The sequence below is a fragment of the Manis pentadactyla genome, chromosome 4, assembly GCF_030020395.1.
Source record: "Manis pentadactyla isolate mManPen7 chromosome 4, mManPen7.hap1, whole genome shotgun sequence".
NCBI lineage: Eukaryota > Metazoa > Chordata > Mammalia > Pholidota > Manidae > Manis > Manis pentadactyla.
In genome coordinates this window covers 165,569,771-165,584,865 of record NC_080022.1, presented here as the reverse complement: position 1 = coordinate 165,584,865, position 15,095 = coordinate 165,569,771, and the positions used below count along the sequence as shown (strand labels likewise).

General features: G+C 54.9%; 1 protein-coding gene across 1 annotated transcript; it reads right to left on the bottom strand.

Moving 5' to 3' along the window:
- Nucleotides 1-8,487: 8,487 nt before the first annotated feature.
- Nucleotides 8,488-13,788, bottom strand: DLX3 (distal-less homeobox 3). The gene is made up of 3 exons (XM_036879850.2): nt 13,236-13,788; nt 11,873-12,063; nt 8,488-10,334 (listed from the first exon to the last, which is right to left on the bottom strand). Exons 1-3 carry the CDS (start codon nt 13,558-13,560, stop codon nt 9,987-9,989), a joined length of 864 nt encoding a protein of 287 aa, XP_036735745.2. The 5' UTR covers nt 13,561-13,788; the 3' UTR covers nt 8,488-9,986.
- Between the last annotated feature and the right edge of the window lie 1,307 nt (nt 13,789-15,095).

Sequence of the window (15,095 nt, the reverse complement as noted above, 5' to 3'; positions counted from 1 at the left end):
TGGTATCACTCTTTCCCCACTCTGTACAGGGATCCCTTCTGCCTGGAAGCCAACCCCCTTAATCACCTTCTCTGTACTGTGTGCCTTACACCTCAGGACTTGTACTCCTCCCTCACACAGGAGGTTGCCAAGGAACAGGACACTGGCCTTCCTTTGCAGTCTGGGGCCTCCCCCACTCAGTGTTTCCTTCCTCTGCCTAATCACTTACACCAGCACTGGTGCCCCCACTCTCTTTGGGGTGGAGGGCCTCAGTGCATGGGGTTGGGCAGTGGACTAGGAGTGGATGGGGGCATGTGAGCCCTGGCCAGGTCCAACCCTTCCCACTACCCACCTTGCCTGCCGCATAGCTAGTAGGCCACTCCTCTCAGGCTGGACCCAAGAGCTGCTTTCTCTGTCTCTGCAAGCTGGGGCCTGCTGCAAACTCCTCCTCCCAGCCCTGGAGCTACCGGGAATTCTTTGCTCCAACAGATCCTGGGGGAAGCCAGACTGCGAGAGGCTCCTGACATGCCTCTGCGGGGCTCTTGTCACATTCCCCAGGCCCAGGGCAATCAGCTGGATCCACCAATACAGGCTTCTTCCACCCTTGGTGACCTCCACAAGTCCTCCAAACTCCCTCTCCAAAGACTGAATCTGCCCTGGGACTCATCCCTAGATGTGGGTCCCTCCCACTCTCAGATCCTTGGCAGCCCCATCTGAACAATAAGAATCGTCCCCACTGGCTCCTTGAACAATAAAATTTGTTTCCTTCTCCAGAGAGGTTTCGTGGAGTCTCTGGAACACTCAGCTGAGAGGCTGTGGGTAAGTCACTTTACCTTTCTGGGTCTCTAATTGCTCACTGATGCAGTGGAAATAACTATCGAAATATCTCAGAGGTCATGGAAGCAGAGCCAGTGCACCCTTGGTAAGTTGTGAAATATACCAGGCATGCCAGGGGATACGGCAGCTCACCCCTTCACCTCGGCCATACTGACTTGGTGCTCAAAGTGCCTCTCTTCCCCCACCCACTAAATTCTCTGACCCACCAGCTTTACCACATAATGGTGAAGGGTATAGTTCTGTTCCCAGGAACACAAAATCATAAAGAGCAGGATGCCTGAGTTCAAGTCCAGCTCTATAGCCCTGGGCGAGTTTCCTGACCTCTCAGTACTTCACCTTCCTCATCTGGAAAATGAAGATAATGATAGCATGGGCTTCAGAGTTGTTGTGAGGACAAGTGAATTAAAACACAAAAGGTATTTTACTGTGGCATTTTACTACACTGGTGGACAGTGACTTAATGGGGCATGGGGGGGACTTGATAATATGGGTGAATGTTTTTCATGTGAAACCTTCATAAGAGTATATATCAATGATACCTTAATAACAAAAAACCTGCAAAACGTTTTATAATATAGTAAGGATCCAGCAACGGTTAGTTACATCTCCGACTGCCAAGCAAGAAAAACCTCTGTCCATGAGGGATCTTGTCTAAGTGCCCTTGTTCCTCTGTTGGTCTTCACCTGAGAGTAGAACCCTAGTCTGGCTGTCTTCCCCAGACCCTGAGCAGCGTGAGTGGTGGGCTGGACAGAAGCTGTTTTGTGAAGAGGAGAGGAAGTTGTGCAGGAGGCTGGCTGAAGGGTAAGGATATCTGATGTGCTCTCAGAGGGCATCCCAGGTGAGAAGCTGCCGGAAGAGGTGGGACCATCCAGTACCTGCTTGGTTCAGAGCTAGTGCAGAGGCAGACAAGGCCTCTTACTTCTTCATTCGTGAAAGTTTACCCGTTCTGTAACCCTAGGATCCCTTCTACTAGGCTAAAAATTAGAAATATAACAATTTCTTTTTACTGATATTTGATTGTATACCTAGAAAACTCCAGAGACTCAAGGGAGGAAAAAAACTTCCAGAGTTAAGAAAATTGTGGTGTAGTGGCTGGATACAAGATAAGACATCAATATCTATTCTCCAGTCCAGCAATAAATAAGGAAAAATATTCCAGTTACAATAGAAATACAAAATAACAAAATACTATAAGTATATAAATGTGGGAACAGATTTTTAGCTGATTAGAAACTGAAAGATATTAACCTCTGCCCTCTCCCCTTCCACTAATGCTAAGGTTCAGCACATGGCTCTGTCCTTGCTGGCCATCCATTCATTACATATGAAGCATGGTAGACTTAGGTTGGAATAAAGAAAACACTTTCCCAGTAGAAGAAGGAATTCCCAGTATGTAACCTCCCTCCACAAAGGAGGAAGTGTCAACTTTGGACCCACTGGGGGATGCCTAGAACTCCCTAGGCCAACTGAAGAGTTTCCTAACTGCACACAGGCTAGTTTCATCTAAAACTGACAATACAGTTTGTTAAAGCTTTGTGCTAAGCTGTGGTATCTCATTTAACATCCTCAGCAGCCCCGCAAGATAGGTACGATTAGCTCCATGTTGTAGGTAAGACAAAGTGAGGCTCAGAGACAGCAAGTGACTTACCTGAGGTGACACAGCTAGGAAGTGTGAAAGCCCAGGGTTTGAGTTCAGGTGCGTGCATACATTTGCCTGTTCGCACACGTGTGTCCCATCTATGGACAATTCTGGTTTCTCTAAGGGCACAGGGCATGTCTGGAAACAAGGGGAAAGGCTGAGCCTGGCCTCCTCCACTTCTCTTCATTTCAGTCTTGGAGGCCATGGGGTGGTGAGAGGCCCACAAGGCCAAAGATTCAGAAGGGTGAACCCTTCCTCCGAATCACTGGGGCACTTAGGGGGAAGCTGTTGAACCTCTTTGAGCCTCAGTTATCTCAACTGTGAAATGAAATAATGACGGCAGACCTCGCCAAGCTGTTGAGAAGATTAAATAAGACTGTGCTTGTGGAAGCTGCTGGCACAGGGCTTGACACACAGTAGGTGCTCAGTTGGCATCTTCCCTGTCCAGATGGTGGGAGGATGTGAGTTTGCATGTGGGAGCAATTTTCTCCCACTTCCCTTCCTCACCAGAAAACCTTTTGCTCCCTCTGGCCTCTTCTTTTCCTCAGCTTCTGACATTACCCTCCCTTAGCGGAGGATGCACCACTCCCCTCCCCCATTGGTGGCTCCTGAGCTCAGGGCAGGCCTGGCTGGCTCCAGGGGTGGGCGTGGGACAGTGCCACATGCATTGCATGACGTGGCCAGGCACCCTCGGTGCTCAGGGAAGGGCAGCTGCTGCCGTTTGCCAGGTGCAAGGTGAACTGCCCCGGTGGGGGGAAATGCCCCCTCCCCGACTCCAGCTCATCCTTCAGGGTGTGGAGTCTCTGTTCCCTGCTTACTCAGCAGACATTTCCAATCCTGCTCTGATTTGCCCCAGGAGACAACCCAGGAATTTGGGCCTTGAGGCCCTGCCTCCTGTCAGCCCCCCTCCCCAGGTTTGCCTCCTTCCGGGGTGCCTATTCAGGCTACCCTAGCCCCTAAGCCCTTCCTTCTCTCAAACTGCAAACTTCTAGCAGAGCAGCCACCAGACTCCAGATACTTCCCTAGTGTTTCCAGGCCCTCTGAGCTTCCCAGGACTCTCACGGGCTCAACAAGCCAATTTCACACTCTCCGCATCCCCACCACAGGAAGTCTCCTAAATTCACCAGCCAGCATACTTGGCCAGTTGAAGAGCAATACAGAGGTTTGACCTGCTTGTTGTCGAGAAGACACACTTGGTTTTGCATCTGGAGGCCAGGGTTTCAGAGCCCATTAAGTAATGCCTGTTCAGTAATGCCTGGCATAGGCAGAGGAGCCCCAGCACTCATGGCACTGCCCCTTGTTTGCTGTGTGACCTTGGGCAAGTCACATAGTCTCTTGGCACTGCTTCGGGATGGCTAGATGAGATGATGCCCGGTAAGGGTGCAATCACTGTTGGTTCCTGCAGGGCTCAGGAGCAGAGATTGGGTGCTGGGCTTTCCTCTTGTGTCATTTAGCCCCAAAAGCCAAGAGAGGGGGGCAGTTATCATTTCCCCCCCAGCTTGGCAGCCCCTCATCTGATGGGAGTGGGAACCAATGCTGAGAGGGATTGTGTGAGGGGCCCAGAGCTCTCTGTCACCTCATTTACTCATTCAGGCATTCAATGCTCTGAGCATCTACCACTCCAGCCTGGGCTAGGCTCCTGGGGGTGGAGCATGTCAGGGGGAACATGCAGAATCCCTGCCCTCACCCCATGTGTCCCCAGGACCTTGGTCTAAAGACTTCCTCAGGCCCCTTGCCTCCAGCCCAGCAGCCCTCCCCAGGGCAGATGCAAACATTCCATATGGCCCATGCCTGTGCTGGGGACGAGGTAGTAAAGAAGGTGAGATGTTGGTTCTGCCTCCGCAGAGCTAGGACCAGGGACATGAAAGGAGTCGCCTAGTTTGTAGCGACCAGATGGCTGAATGACAAAGGAGGAAGATGGGGCTGGGACCCAGGCTGGGTGTTAGGAAGGTCATCCTGAGGAGTTGACTCAGGGGTTCTGGGGGAGGGGGAGGCACCCCTTTGAAGAGCTGAATGCTGGCCTTGCTGACTCCTGGCCCCACTCTTTTCTGCCAGACCTCCCCACCTGCTCCCTCTGCCCCAAGCCCCACCAGGGCCCCCACACACTGTCTTCTTGAACCCCTCCCCATGCCACAGAGGACACTCATCTCCAAGCACTTTTTGGCTTCTAGTTTTCCAGTCGCAGGCTGCTGCATGGTTGGTAAACAGCTTATTAAGGTGATTAACGCTGCAATTAAAGCTGGAAAAACAGAGGCCAGGGTGCTGCTGGCTGAAGAATCCCCCTGCTCCTCCCCAGTAGGTTCTCCTCTTCACCTCCCCTCCTCTTCCATCCCCTCGGGGCTCAGTTGATGCAACTTAGCCTGACTTAGACAACCAGAGCCCTCACCTGGGGGCTGGGAGGCTACCTATCAGGGGTCCTGTCTCAGCTGCCCTGAACCCCCTTCCGCAAGGAAGTTGGGGGGGTCTTTGGACTGGGGAGTAAGTGTAGTGATGGTGTGTTGCTGAGACAGATAGCATCAGAAGGCTGAACTGGGGTGAGGTCTCTAAGATCCCTTAGTGCTTGGGACCCCTTAAAGGGAGGGAGCCTCAGGGACAGGGGCAGAGACAATCCTCATCCACTTCCCCAGGTGAGAAGGGCAGGGCCTGTTCCCTCCGAGAAGGGGGGCAAGGAGCTTCCTTTCCCCACGTTCACCATGTCAGAGGGGCTGCCAGCACATTTGAGCAGCTGGGAATTGCAACACCCTGGCCCTTCTCTGAGCCCAGCACCTGGAGAAGGATTTAGGGACCCTCTGAATCCATGCTTCCCTTGCTTTAGCCTCGGCTCCAGCCAACTAGGATGAGGATCCGCGGGGCTGCGGTTCTCAGGCTCTCCCTCCTCTCTGCTCTGAGTCCTGGAAGGGGAGATACTGCGTAGGTGGTGTGTCACACAGGGAGGATGTTCACAGACCCCAGCTCTGCCTATCCTGCTGCTGTTCTCCTTTCAAGGCATCATTCATGCTGCCTCACCCACGAAGCCTTCCCAGATTTCCTTTCCACCGGCTACCAGCTTCCCTGCCCTTTCCTCTGACAGCGTGTCCAGTCCTTCCTATGCCACATTTCCCCAGCTCAGGGCCTCTCCAGGGCAGGCCCTGCTTCTGGCCCTGGAGCACCTAGCACGGGTCTGTGCCTCCCTTCCCCAGGCTTCACTCATCTATTGTACTAGCTCCTGGAACTGCCTGGCACATAGCAGGTGCTCAATAATATTGGTTGACTCACTCCATTCTGTAGTGTATGGAGATGTGTGGATAAACTAGTGTGGCACGTGCACCCAAGGGGTCTGGTCTGAACTGGGGGAATGATAGGGTGGGGCAGGGCAGGAGGCAAGGTGGGGAGTAAGCCTCATCAATCCTGTCACCATTGTCAGCAGCAACTTTCATTAACTGAGCAGTCTTCATCATGTGCTGGGTACCTTGTGAAGCATTTTACTCACATTATCCTATTTAATCCTTTCAACAACGCTGCTAGGTAGGTAACATTATCCCCACATTACAGATGAGGAAACTGAGGTTTGAAAAGGTTAAGTGACTTGCCCAAGATCACAAAGTCAGTGAAGTGGTGGAGGCGGGATTCAATTCAGGTCAGCTGACTCCAGCGTGCACGTTCTTGACCTCGGCCTTAAGCTTTTCCTAGGACCGGCTCCTCCCCATTCCACTTCTCCCAGGGATGAACCCAGGGAGGGGGGCTGGCAGGCTGGAGTGGGTGGAGCTGCAGTGGCTTCAGCTCTCTGACACTCTGCCCTGCAGCATCTTAGTAAACTGAGCTGTAGAGAAGCCCCTTAAGAGCGCCCATTCTCCAGAAAGACCTGGTCTCAAGCCTCATCATTGCTACATATTAGCTATAGGAGCTTGATGGAGACAGGACTGCTCTGAGCCTTAGTTTCCCCATCTGAAAAATGGGTACTATACCATCCACCTCCAAGGCTGCTATGAAGGTCACATGCAAAGTGCCTGTCACAGAGTAAGAGTTTAGCAAATGTCAGCTGTTACTAAGGTTTGGAGAACAGTGACCCTCAGGGCAGACTGGGGTTCCCTAGGCCCCTCTTCTTCCCCAAAGGTTGTCACGAGGCAATGGGTGTAGTCAAGAAGCACCTGGCAGAAGATAGGCTCAGCAGCCCCACCCTGGCACTCTGCCTGGTCCCCCACCCAAGCCCCTGTCCTTTCTCCCCCACCCCCAGGGCTGGAGAGGACAACCCCACCGGTGTTGTCCTCTGGAGGTGAGGAGAGGAGGAAGGGGAGGTCAGGGGTGTGGCTGACCTCTGCAGGAGGTCGCCTGGGCAGTTAATCCAGCCTGACAGAGAAGGGATGAGCAGGGAGGAATTAGGGAGCTTACAACATCCTTTTATCCCTAGCAGCCCGCCCGCCAGCCTGCCTGCCCTGCCTCCCTCCTTCCTTCCTCTTTCTTTCTGCCCTTTTTTCCCCTCTCCCTCCCTTTGCTGGCAGCCCAGCCCTAATAAAATGCAGTGTCTCCAGCAAGTCTGCCCGGCTGCCGCCTAGCTGCTCCTGCCTGCACGCAGCCCTCAAACCAAACTGCTCAGCTCAGCCCTGCCTGGCAGCTGCCACTTAACCCTTGCCAGCCCGGCTAGCATCCATGGGCTGAAGGCCCTCCTCCCTTCTACCTCCCTCAGGCATGGGGGGAGGGGAGGGCCTGCCTTCTGAGAGGGAGAAGGATGAAGTGGGGACTGGGGGTCCTCACTGTTCTGAAGTCCTGCCCAGAGAGCCCCTCTGTCATTCGCCAGTGACTGCTCCCGAACAAGGCCCTTGGGGCAAGCATGAGACCCTTCCTCCTGCTTTCTCATCCTTATTCTGCTTTGTGCCTCTCTCCAGCCCCAGAGGCCAACAGGGTGGGGACTGTTCCCCATTTGACAGATGAGGAAACTGAGGGACTGACAGGGAGGTTTCAGGCTGAGCTGGGTCACCTCAGCTACTGGGTGGCATTGCTGATCCTCAATCCAAGAGTTTTCCCAGTACAGGGAGCTGCCTCTGCCTCCATGGGGGGGGGTGTGAGCACGTGCGTGCCTGCGTGTGATGTGGCGGTGACTTGAGATGCCTGTTTGTGCATTTGTGTTTTGGGGGAACTTTATCTCTTGCAGTGCTCATACATTTGTGTGATACTAAGGTGTCTCGGGTGTGTGTGTCTATGTCTGTGTCTGCACACCACCACCCACTTGCCTCCATGGGGGTCCATGTGTGTGCAGTGGCAGAAAGGTGTCACCGTGCGTCATGGTCCATGTGTGTAAGAGAGAGCAGTAGCTTCACAAGTGTATGCATGCATTCGTGCTGTCTCCCGTCTGCATCAGGATGTGTCACTCACACCCCTCCATTCACTCTACTACCTTCAGAAGTCTCCAAAGTCTTGGAGTTGGGCAGCTCGAAGAGGAGGGTGGCAGCAGTGCTGGCCCAGGCCGTCAGTGGCTGAAGGAAAGGCGGAGTCAGGGCCTGAGCCCTCCCTGAGAAGGTGAACAGAGAAGCCCCCTTGTCTGTTGGCTCCCACAGTCCAGCCTGGACGCCAGTGACTGGGGTCCCTGCCAGCTGTGGGCGCAGTGGTATTCCCCCTGCCTGAAGCCCCACCCTCACCCCAAGCTGCAAGGGATAGACAGGAGGGTGAGGGACCGGGGAGTGCCTGGGTGTGGAGGCAGGGGGTTTACACGCGTGTGCCAGCATGTCTGCGTGTGAGCCCAAGATCAAAGAACAGCCCTGAGGTGACCCAGCGGCAGTGGCGGAGGGCAGCTGGCTGGCAGGGAACGCCAAGCTGCCAAGCAGAGTGGAGTCAGGGAGGCCATGGCTGGGAGCCTCCCAACCACTTGGGCCTGCCCAGATTGGGGGCAGCCTTGGGGTCAGGAGCACCTGCCATCCAAGGCCTTGAGCCCAGAGCCCCAGCAGACCGCAGGAGCCCCTGGAGGCTCAGAAGTCGCCTCCCCCCAGCCACCTTCCCCAACTCCCAGGCCCTACCCGGAGAGGTGTCTGCCTCCAGCCTCCAGTTCAAAGAGCTCAGTGGTTATTTTCTTGTTTATTAACATTATATATAAAGATGGGTCCAGTAGGAAAGCAGAAATGAGAAGGCTGAGAGGGAGTGAGAGCTGGCTTTGTTCCATCTCCCTGGGGTAGGACTCCTCGAGATCCACCACGTCTGTCTTGCTCCTACAATGCCACCAAACCCACATCGAGCCAGGCCACATCCCCCTTGGTCCCGGCAGTAACACAGGACAGGTGTGCCTGGGACAGAGGGCCACATAAACAGGGGGCCACAGTGGGGAGGAGGCTGCTTCTCTCTGTTGCTTTAAAAAAACACACACGCTATATATATAGCGACAGCCACTACCTCCCCTTTTCTTCGATGTTTGACCACATCAGCGTGGAGGAAAGTTAGCTCTGGGGGGATGTCTGGGCCAGGGAGGGGCTGTGCCACCAGCCCTCCAGAAAGCCACCCCCTCATCCCTAAGGCACCAAGCTATAATCCTCCCCTCTCCCAGAGTACCTCACTCCTACCAACATTCTCCATCTGGGTGGGAGCAATCTGTTTCCAAGGTCACCGGAAAGGGGACATTTGGGGTTTGTCTTGCCTGGTATGTCTCCTTGGAGATTTGGGGTTTGGCGCCCAAATTGCCAACTTACTGGAGGAGAGGAAGAGGTGGGTGGGAGTGGGGCAGAGCAGCGGTGCCCTCAAAGGGGAGATTGGTCCTATCTGTTAACAATGCCCTTTGTTTTCCTATTTTTCAACAGCTTTTAAAACCAAAGTTGTGCAAAGTCCTATACATGGAAGAAGAAATAAGTCCTTAGGAAAGACATGTGAGCCCCATCCCTCCTCTCCAACCAGCGCAGGAGAGAGGAGGGAGATGGCTCCTTGAGTTCTTCCCTCTAAAGCCACAAATATTAAAAGATTCTCTCACTTGGGGGGTTTTCTTTGGTTTAACCCTCAAATCTTAAATGAGGGCTAGAAGTGCGGGTGGGGGCTGGTTGAGGTCCCCACCCTGAGTCCCAGTCACCATGTCCAATGTCTTTTTGGCAGGGGGATGCTCAGAAAATGGGGAGCCACAGATGGTTTAGGAGGAACCAGGCCTGGCAGGTCGCGGGTTCCATGGCACCTGGGACTTGGCCCAGGCTGATCTGTAAATGCCCAGTCTCCCCAGTCCCCATGGTCTCCAGTCTGGGGACTGAGTACTAAGGTTTAGAAACTGGAAGGTGATGGGCTATTTAAAGCCAATCCAGGCTCCTAGAGTAGAAGAGGACAACCTGTCCCAGCTGGAGTGGAGTACCCCAGCATCTGGAGGGGTCCCCCTGTGTCTAGGCAGGAGGAGGGAGGTTCAGGGGACATTCTTGGTCCATGCAAATTTCATCTGGAAGCTCCTGAGTCCCTGGAGAAAGGAGCAAGGTAAGGGGAGAGGTGCCCTTCCCCTACACTCCTTGATGATTCCTGAGTGTTGGCTAGGAACAGAGGCGCCTTCTGCCTGGTCCCCGGGGGGGTCCTTCGTGGGAGGTTCAGGCCAGGTGGGTGCTCAGTACACAGCCCCAGGGTTGGGCGGGGGCCCAGGGGAGGCATGGTGCAGGGTGGCCGGCTGTGGCGGCTGCTGCTGCAAGTGGGGTCCACTCAGGTTCTGTGCATGGTACCAGGAGTTGGAGGGGTCGTCCAGGTAGCTGGGAGAGGCACTGTACGGGAGCGGAGGAGGCAGCTGACTGCGGGCAGGGGCCGGAGTGGAATGGGAGGAGGTGTCCCAGAGGGCGGGTGATGGTGGTGAGTTGCAGGCCATGGAATCACTGTTGTTGGGGCTATGCTCCAGCGGTACCTCCCCATTCTTGTAGAGCTTCTTGAACTTGGAGCGGCGGTTCTGGAACCAGATTTTCACCTGCACCGGAGAAGAAAGGGGGAGCTAGTTAGCCTCTCAGAATGCTGAGTGGAAACCTGAGGGGAACCCAGCCTAGAGAGGGGGAGGCCAGCACCCAAATGTCACACAAGACACAGGTAAAACCCAAATGTCCTGACTCCCAGGCCAGCATCTTTCTACTCTCTGGCAGAGAACATTCCACTGCCCAGGTCCACATTCCACTCTGACACTTACTGAGTGTGACCTTGGCAAGTTACTTAACCTCTCTGGCTCTTTCTTCCCTACCTGCAAAATGGGGATGTTGGTGGCACCATTACCTACCTCATAGGGTCATTATGAGATTCATTTAAGGTAAGAAAGATAAAGAACTTAGAATAGCCTGGTATACAGTAAGCACTCAAAAAGGGCAGCCAAGGGGAGGATGGGCAATTGGTGACATTTTGTTCACATTAGAAACCCGGAAGCAGAGGCACACAGATACACAGAGAAAAACACACACCCACATAAGCATCTCCATGCACAGGAACATACCTACTCACAGCTTCATGCACAGACAGCAGACTATAAAGATGCACACATGCACAGATGCACCCAGATAAACATCCCAGAAACACAAGTACCCATGTTCACACACTCAGGTGTAGAGAATCCCTCCAGGGCTGGGCAATGGGGGTGACTTGGGGACTCAGAAGCAGGTGAGCCATGATTCCCCAAATTTCCCTTGGGGTATCTCCCCCTCTTCTTGCAGCTCCCCACCCCATGACTGGTACAAACAATGAATCAGCTCCTCACCGGGTGACCCAGATTCCCGTCGAGTTGGGCCCCACGCAGCCGCAACTCAGTCCCGCCTGTCAACACCTGCAGGGAGCAGGGCATCTGCCACTCCTCCCGTGAGGCTGCTGAGGGCTTTAGGGACAGACTGGGGGTGTGTGTGTGGGGGGGGGTTGTCCCACTGTTGAGACCATATCCCCCTGGTGGGGAGTCTCCCTTCTTCGCTCCAGGCAGAGGAAGGGGTGGAGCATTTGGGTGCTGAGCAAGAATGTGGTGTTTTGATACAAGCACACATTTTTGTGTGTGTACTCACATTGTGCAGTTTCATACATGTACCCCTCCATTTATAAACACAATGACCCTTGAAGTTTTGCACCTCTTATGTGAGTATTCCCAAGTGGACCCAGACCCACTAGCATGTGTGCAAGTATTATACACACGGATACGTGTTTAGATGCACATTCTGCACACACATGTCTAGCCTGGGAGGAAGATACCATGTGGACGTCTATTGAGTGACCAGCACTACTGGGGGGCTATGGGAGCTGGGGAATCTGGAGTAGAGGGAGGCACCTCTCCTTGTGACAGACAGTCACACAGGTTCACAAATATGCACACCTGTGCACGTGCTAATGCAGAAACTTCGATAGAAGCTGAAACTTGGTGGGGAGCCTCCACCTACAGGCAAAGAGTTTCAAGGGTCTGCAGGGAATTAAAAAGGCCAGCCAGGCGCGGCGGCGCCTGGAAAGCCTCAGGGTGCCGCGCCGCCCCACCGAGCCAACACTGACCTGTGTCTGCGTGAGGCCCAGCTGCGCGGCCAGCTCGGCGCGCTCGGGCAGTGCTAGGTACTGGGCCTTCTGGAAGCGGCGCTGCAGGGCGGCCAGCTGGTAGCTGGAGTAGATCGTGCGCGGCTTTCGGACCTTCTTGGGCTTCCCGTTCACCATGCGCACCTCGGTTTCGGGCTCCTCCTTCACGGACACTGCGGACGACGCACCGGGCGGGGGGCGGCTCAGCCTCGGCCTGCGGCCCCCTGCGGCCCTGCGGGACGCCCCACCTTCCGGCCCACCGACTCGCCCCGGGATTTTCCGGCGGCGCGCCCTGCCGCCTGCGCCCCAGGAGGGAGCCGCGGGGACAGAGCTGACCGGCGGCCGCCCACTCCACGGCGCTCCCCGCTCCCAGCTCCGCGCCCGGCACCCGGAGCGCCGTCCCCGGCGCCAGCGCCGCCCGAGCGACGTCGGCTGCGGCTTCGCTCGCGACGCCCTCCCGGCTCGCCTCCCAGCCCCGCAGCCCCTCGCCTGCCTGCTGTCCGCGCCTGCTCCCCTCCGCCTTGCCCTCAGTCTCCTCTCTTGCTCTTTCCCATCTGTTTCCGCGCCTTTTTTTTTTGAGTTTTTAATTTTAGAATAGTTTTAGATTTTTAGAAGTTGCAAGCATAGCACAGACTCCCTCCCTCCCTCCTTCCTTCCTTCCTTCCTTCCTTCCTTCGTTTCTTTCTTTTTCTTCCTTTTTCTCTTTTTCGCATTCTTTCTCTTTCTCTCTTCTTTTTGTTCTTTCCTGCCTCCTTTCTTCTTTCTTTCTCTCCCTTCTTTCTTTCTTTCCTCTGGCCCTTTCTTCTGCCCTTTCTCTCACTTTGGGTCTCAACATGTCTCTTTTGCTGTCTCCACGTTTCTCTTTTTCAGCTTCTCCGCTTCTCAGTCCCTGCTTTCCCCCGTTTCCCCGTGGCTGGGGGGCCTTTCCTCATGTCCTCCCCTCCGCTCTTCTCAGCCTGTATCCAGGGTCCCTGGAGCTTCCAGTGAACCTCGCTGCCCACCCCCGAACCCTCTGCAGCCCAATGGTCGACGGCCTGCTCAAGTGCCTGCAAAAGCACCTCGCTTAGGAGGTCACCTGGCAGTCCAGCCTTGCCCTTCCTCCCCTTGCCCACGCCGATCCTCACCCGAGACCGCGGTGCACAGTGCGCCCCACGCCCCAAACGCGCGCAGTCTCGGGACTGGAAGGTCGTCTGACCCCTCTGGGGGCATCTAGCACACCTCTAACTTGAGACAGTCCATTTCTTACTCTTGACACTTCCCCAGATTTCCGCTTCAATTCCCTGTCTTTCTCTCCCTCCGGAACTTTCCAGTGTCCCCCACCGTCCCGCGACCCAGTGGTCCTCACCTGGGTCCTGGGGGGGCAGCGGCTGCTCCCGGTACGCCCCGTATTGCCGGTAGGAGGCTCCGTAGGTATATTCCGACTTGGGCGAGTAAGCGCCTGTGCCTGCAAGCCCGTTGAGATTGAACTGGTGGTGGTAGGTGTAGGGGTTCACGGTCTGGCCGTAGGGCTGGCCCGAGTAGTAGTCATGCTGGGGAGCACTGTAGTAGCCCAGGTCAGTGACGGAAGACTCAGGCAGGGTGGGCGAGTCCTTGGAGCCCGCATGGCAGCTAAGCGAGCTGGAGATATCGGTGAGGATGCTGCTGAGTTTGCGATCGAAGGAGCCACTCATCCTGGCGGGCGCCGCGCCTCCCCGGGGCTGGCCCGGGCCGCTGGGCGCTGGAGCAGACAGGAGCGCGGGGGAGGCGGAGGACGAGGGGCGTGTGTGTGTCCGGAGGCCAGGGGAGGGTCCCGCAGAATCTCAGGAGAGGGCAGGCCGAGGGGCGCTTAGACCATCGCCGGCCTCCCGGCGGTCGCCCTCTCGTCGCGTCCCAAGCCACAGTTAAATGCTGCCAGCTCCGCCCGGCCAGCCGGTTATAGACTCAATAGTGGAGTCGCGGAGGGAGGCTCCAGCACTCTGATTGGCTGCAAGTCCTGCCTTCGAGGCAAAACATGCTCTAGCGCTCTTTCGTTCTCTCTCTCTCTCTCTCCCCCGTTCTTTGTTGTTACCCAACACACACACACACACACACACACACACACACACACACACACACACACACACCTGTTCTTCTTCCTCCTGTGGCTCCCTCCCCCAGCCCAGATAAACCCCCACTGTCTTGAAGAAAGGAGTGGGAGAGCTTGTCACTGCGGAGCCCTGGGGGCTATAGTCTGTCTCCTGGCTGGGGGTGGAAGGTGGGCTCAGGTGCTACGGAGAAGGAGGTGAATTTGCCCATTAGTGTTTGTGGAGGGAGGTGGTCCAAGGTGTGTATGTGTGTATGTGTGTGTGCGCACGCTGTGCAAGTGACAGGCAGACAAATGGGCCTAAAGCGGGAAGGACCTAGGGCACATGAACATGTTTTAATTTCCTTTAAAATAAAAAAAGAAAAGAAATGTCTAGGCTGAAGAAACTGTTTGAAAATATGATATTAATATATTGTTTTTATAACAATGCAGTTATAAAATGCAATTTTAAAAAATTTTATGGGGAAAGAAATCTATCAGGCAAAAGATCCTTGGGCCTTTGAAAGTTGTAATTGGGCTTTCAGAGGGGGCAGGTATGTGTGGATTTGGGGGCTTATGGAGAGGAGGTGCACAGACCTGTCTGTGGTGACATTAGAGTTATCTCAAAACTACGTGTATGCAGTTTCAGAGATTGTCCAGGCTTGCTGGAAGCAGCAGGGGACCTAGGGTCCCGTGAGGCACAAACAGGCTGCCTGTCTGAGTGCTTCAGTAAGGTTGGGGCAGATTTTGTGCACTTGGGACAGCACTGGGGAAGTGTGGCCACTTTTAGAGATCAGGTGTTTGGGATGGGTATACTTGGGGTATGCGGCGTAAGGATTCCATGTCTTCCACAGGGTACAGAGAGATACAAGAGTGCAAGAATATGTGTGTGAGTTAAGTGTAGCAGTGTGTGTGTGGTGTATGTAAGCAGTGTGAGTAGAGGGCCTGGACCTGGTGTCTGTGTGTGAATGTGTGCTTGTATGACGATGGACATCAAGCTCTCAGGACCCTTCCAGTCCCCAGTGCCTGGGAACCATCATGCCCCACTGAACCCTGTTGGGCCAGGCTTCCCTCCCCGGAGACCCCCAGCTCCTAGTCCTAGCCAGCCCATCCACGTTTGCTTAATCCGAGACTGTTTCGCCATTTCACCCCCAGTTCTGCTCT

Bases quoted from the DNA above. Each gene is read 5' to 3' on its own strand.
- DLX3 (XM_036879850.2), bottom strand. From the start codon at position 13,560: ATGAGTGGCTCCTTCGATCGCAAACTCAGCAGCATCCTCACCGATATC. The intron at 12,064-13,235 runs GTGAGGACCACT...CGTCGTCCGCAG, and splicing joins GCTGCCCCCCCAGGACCCAG to TGTCCGTGAAGGAGGAGCCC. The intron at 10,335-11,872 runs GTCAGTGTTGGC...TCTCCGGTGCAG, and splicing joins TGGGCCTCACGCAGACACAG to GTGAAAATCTGGTTCCAGAA.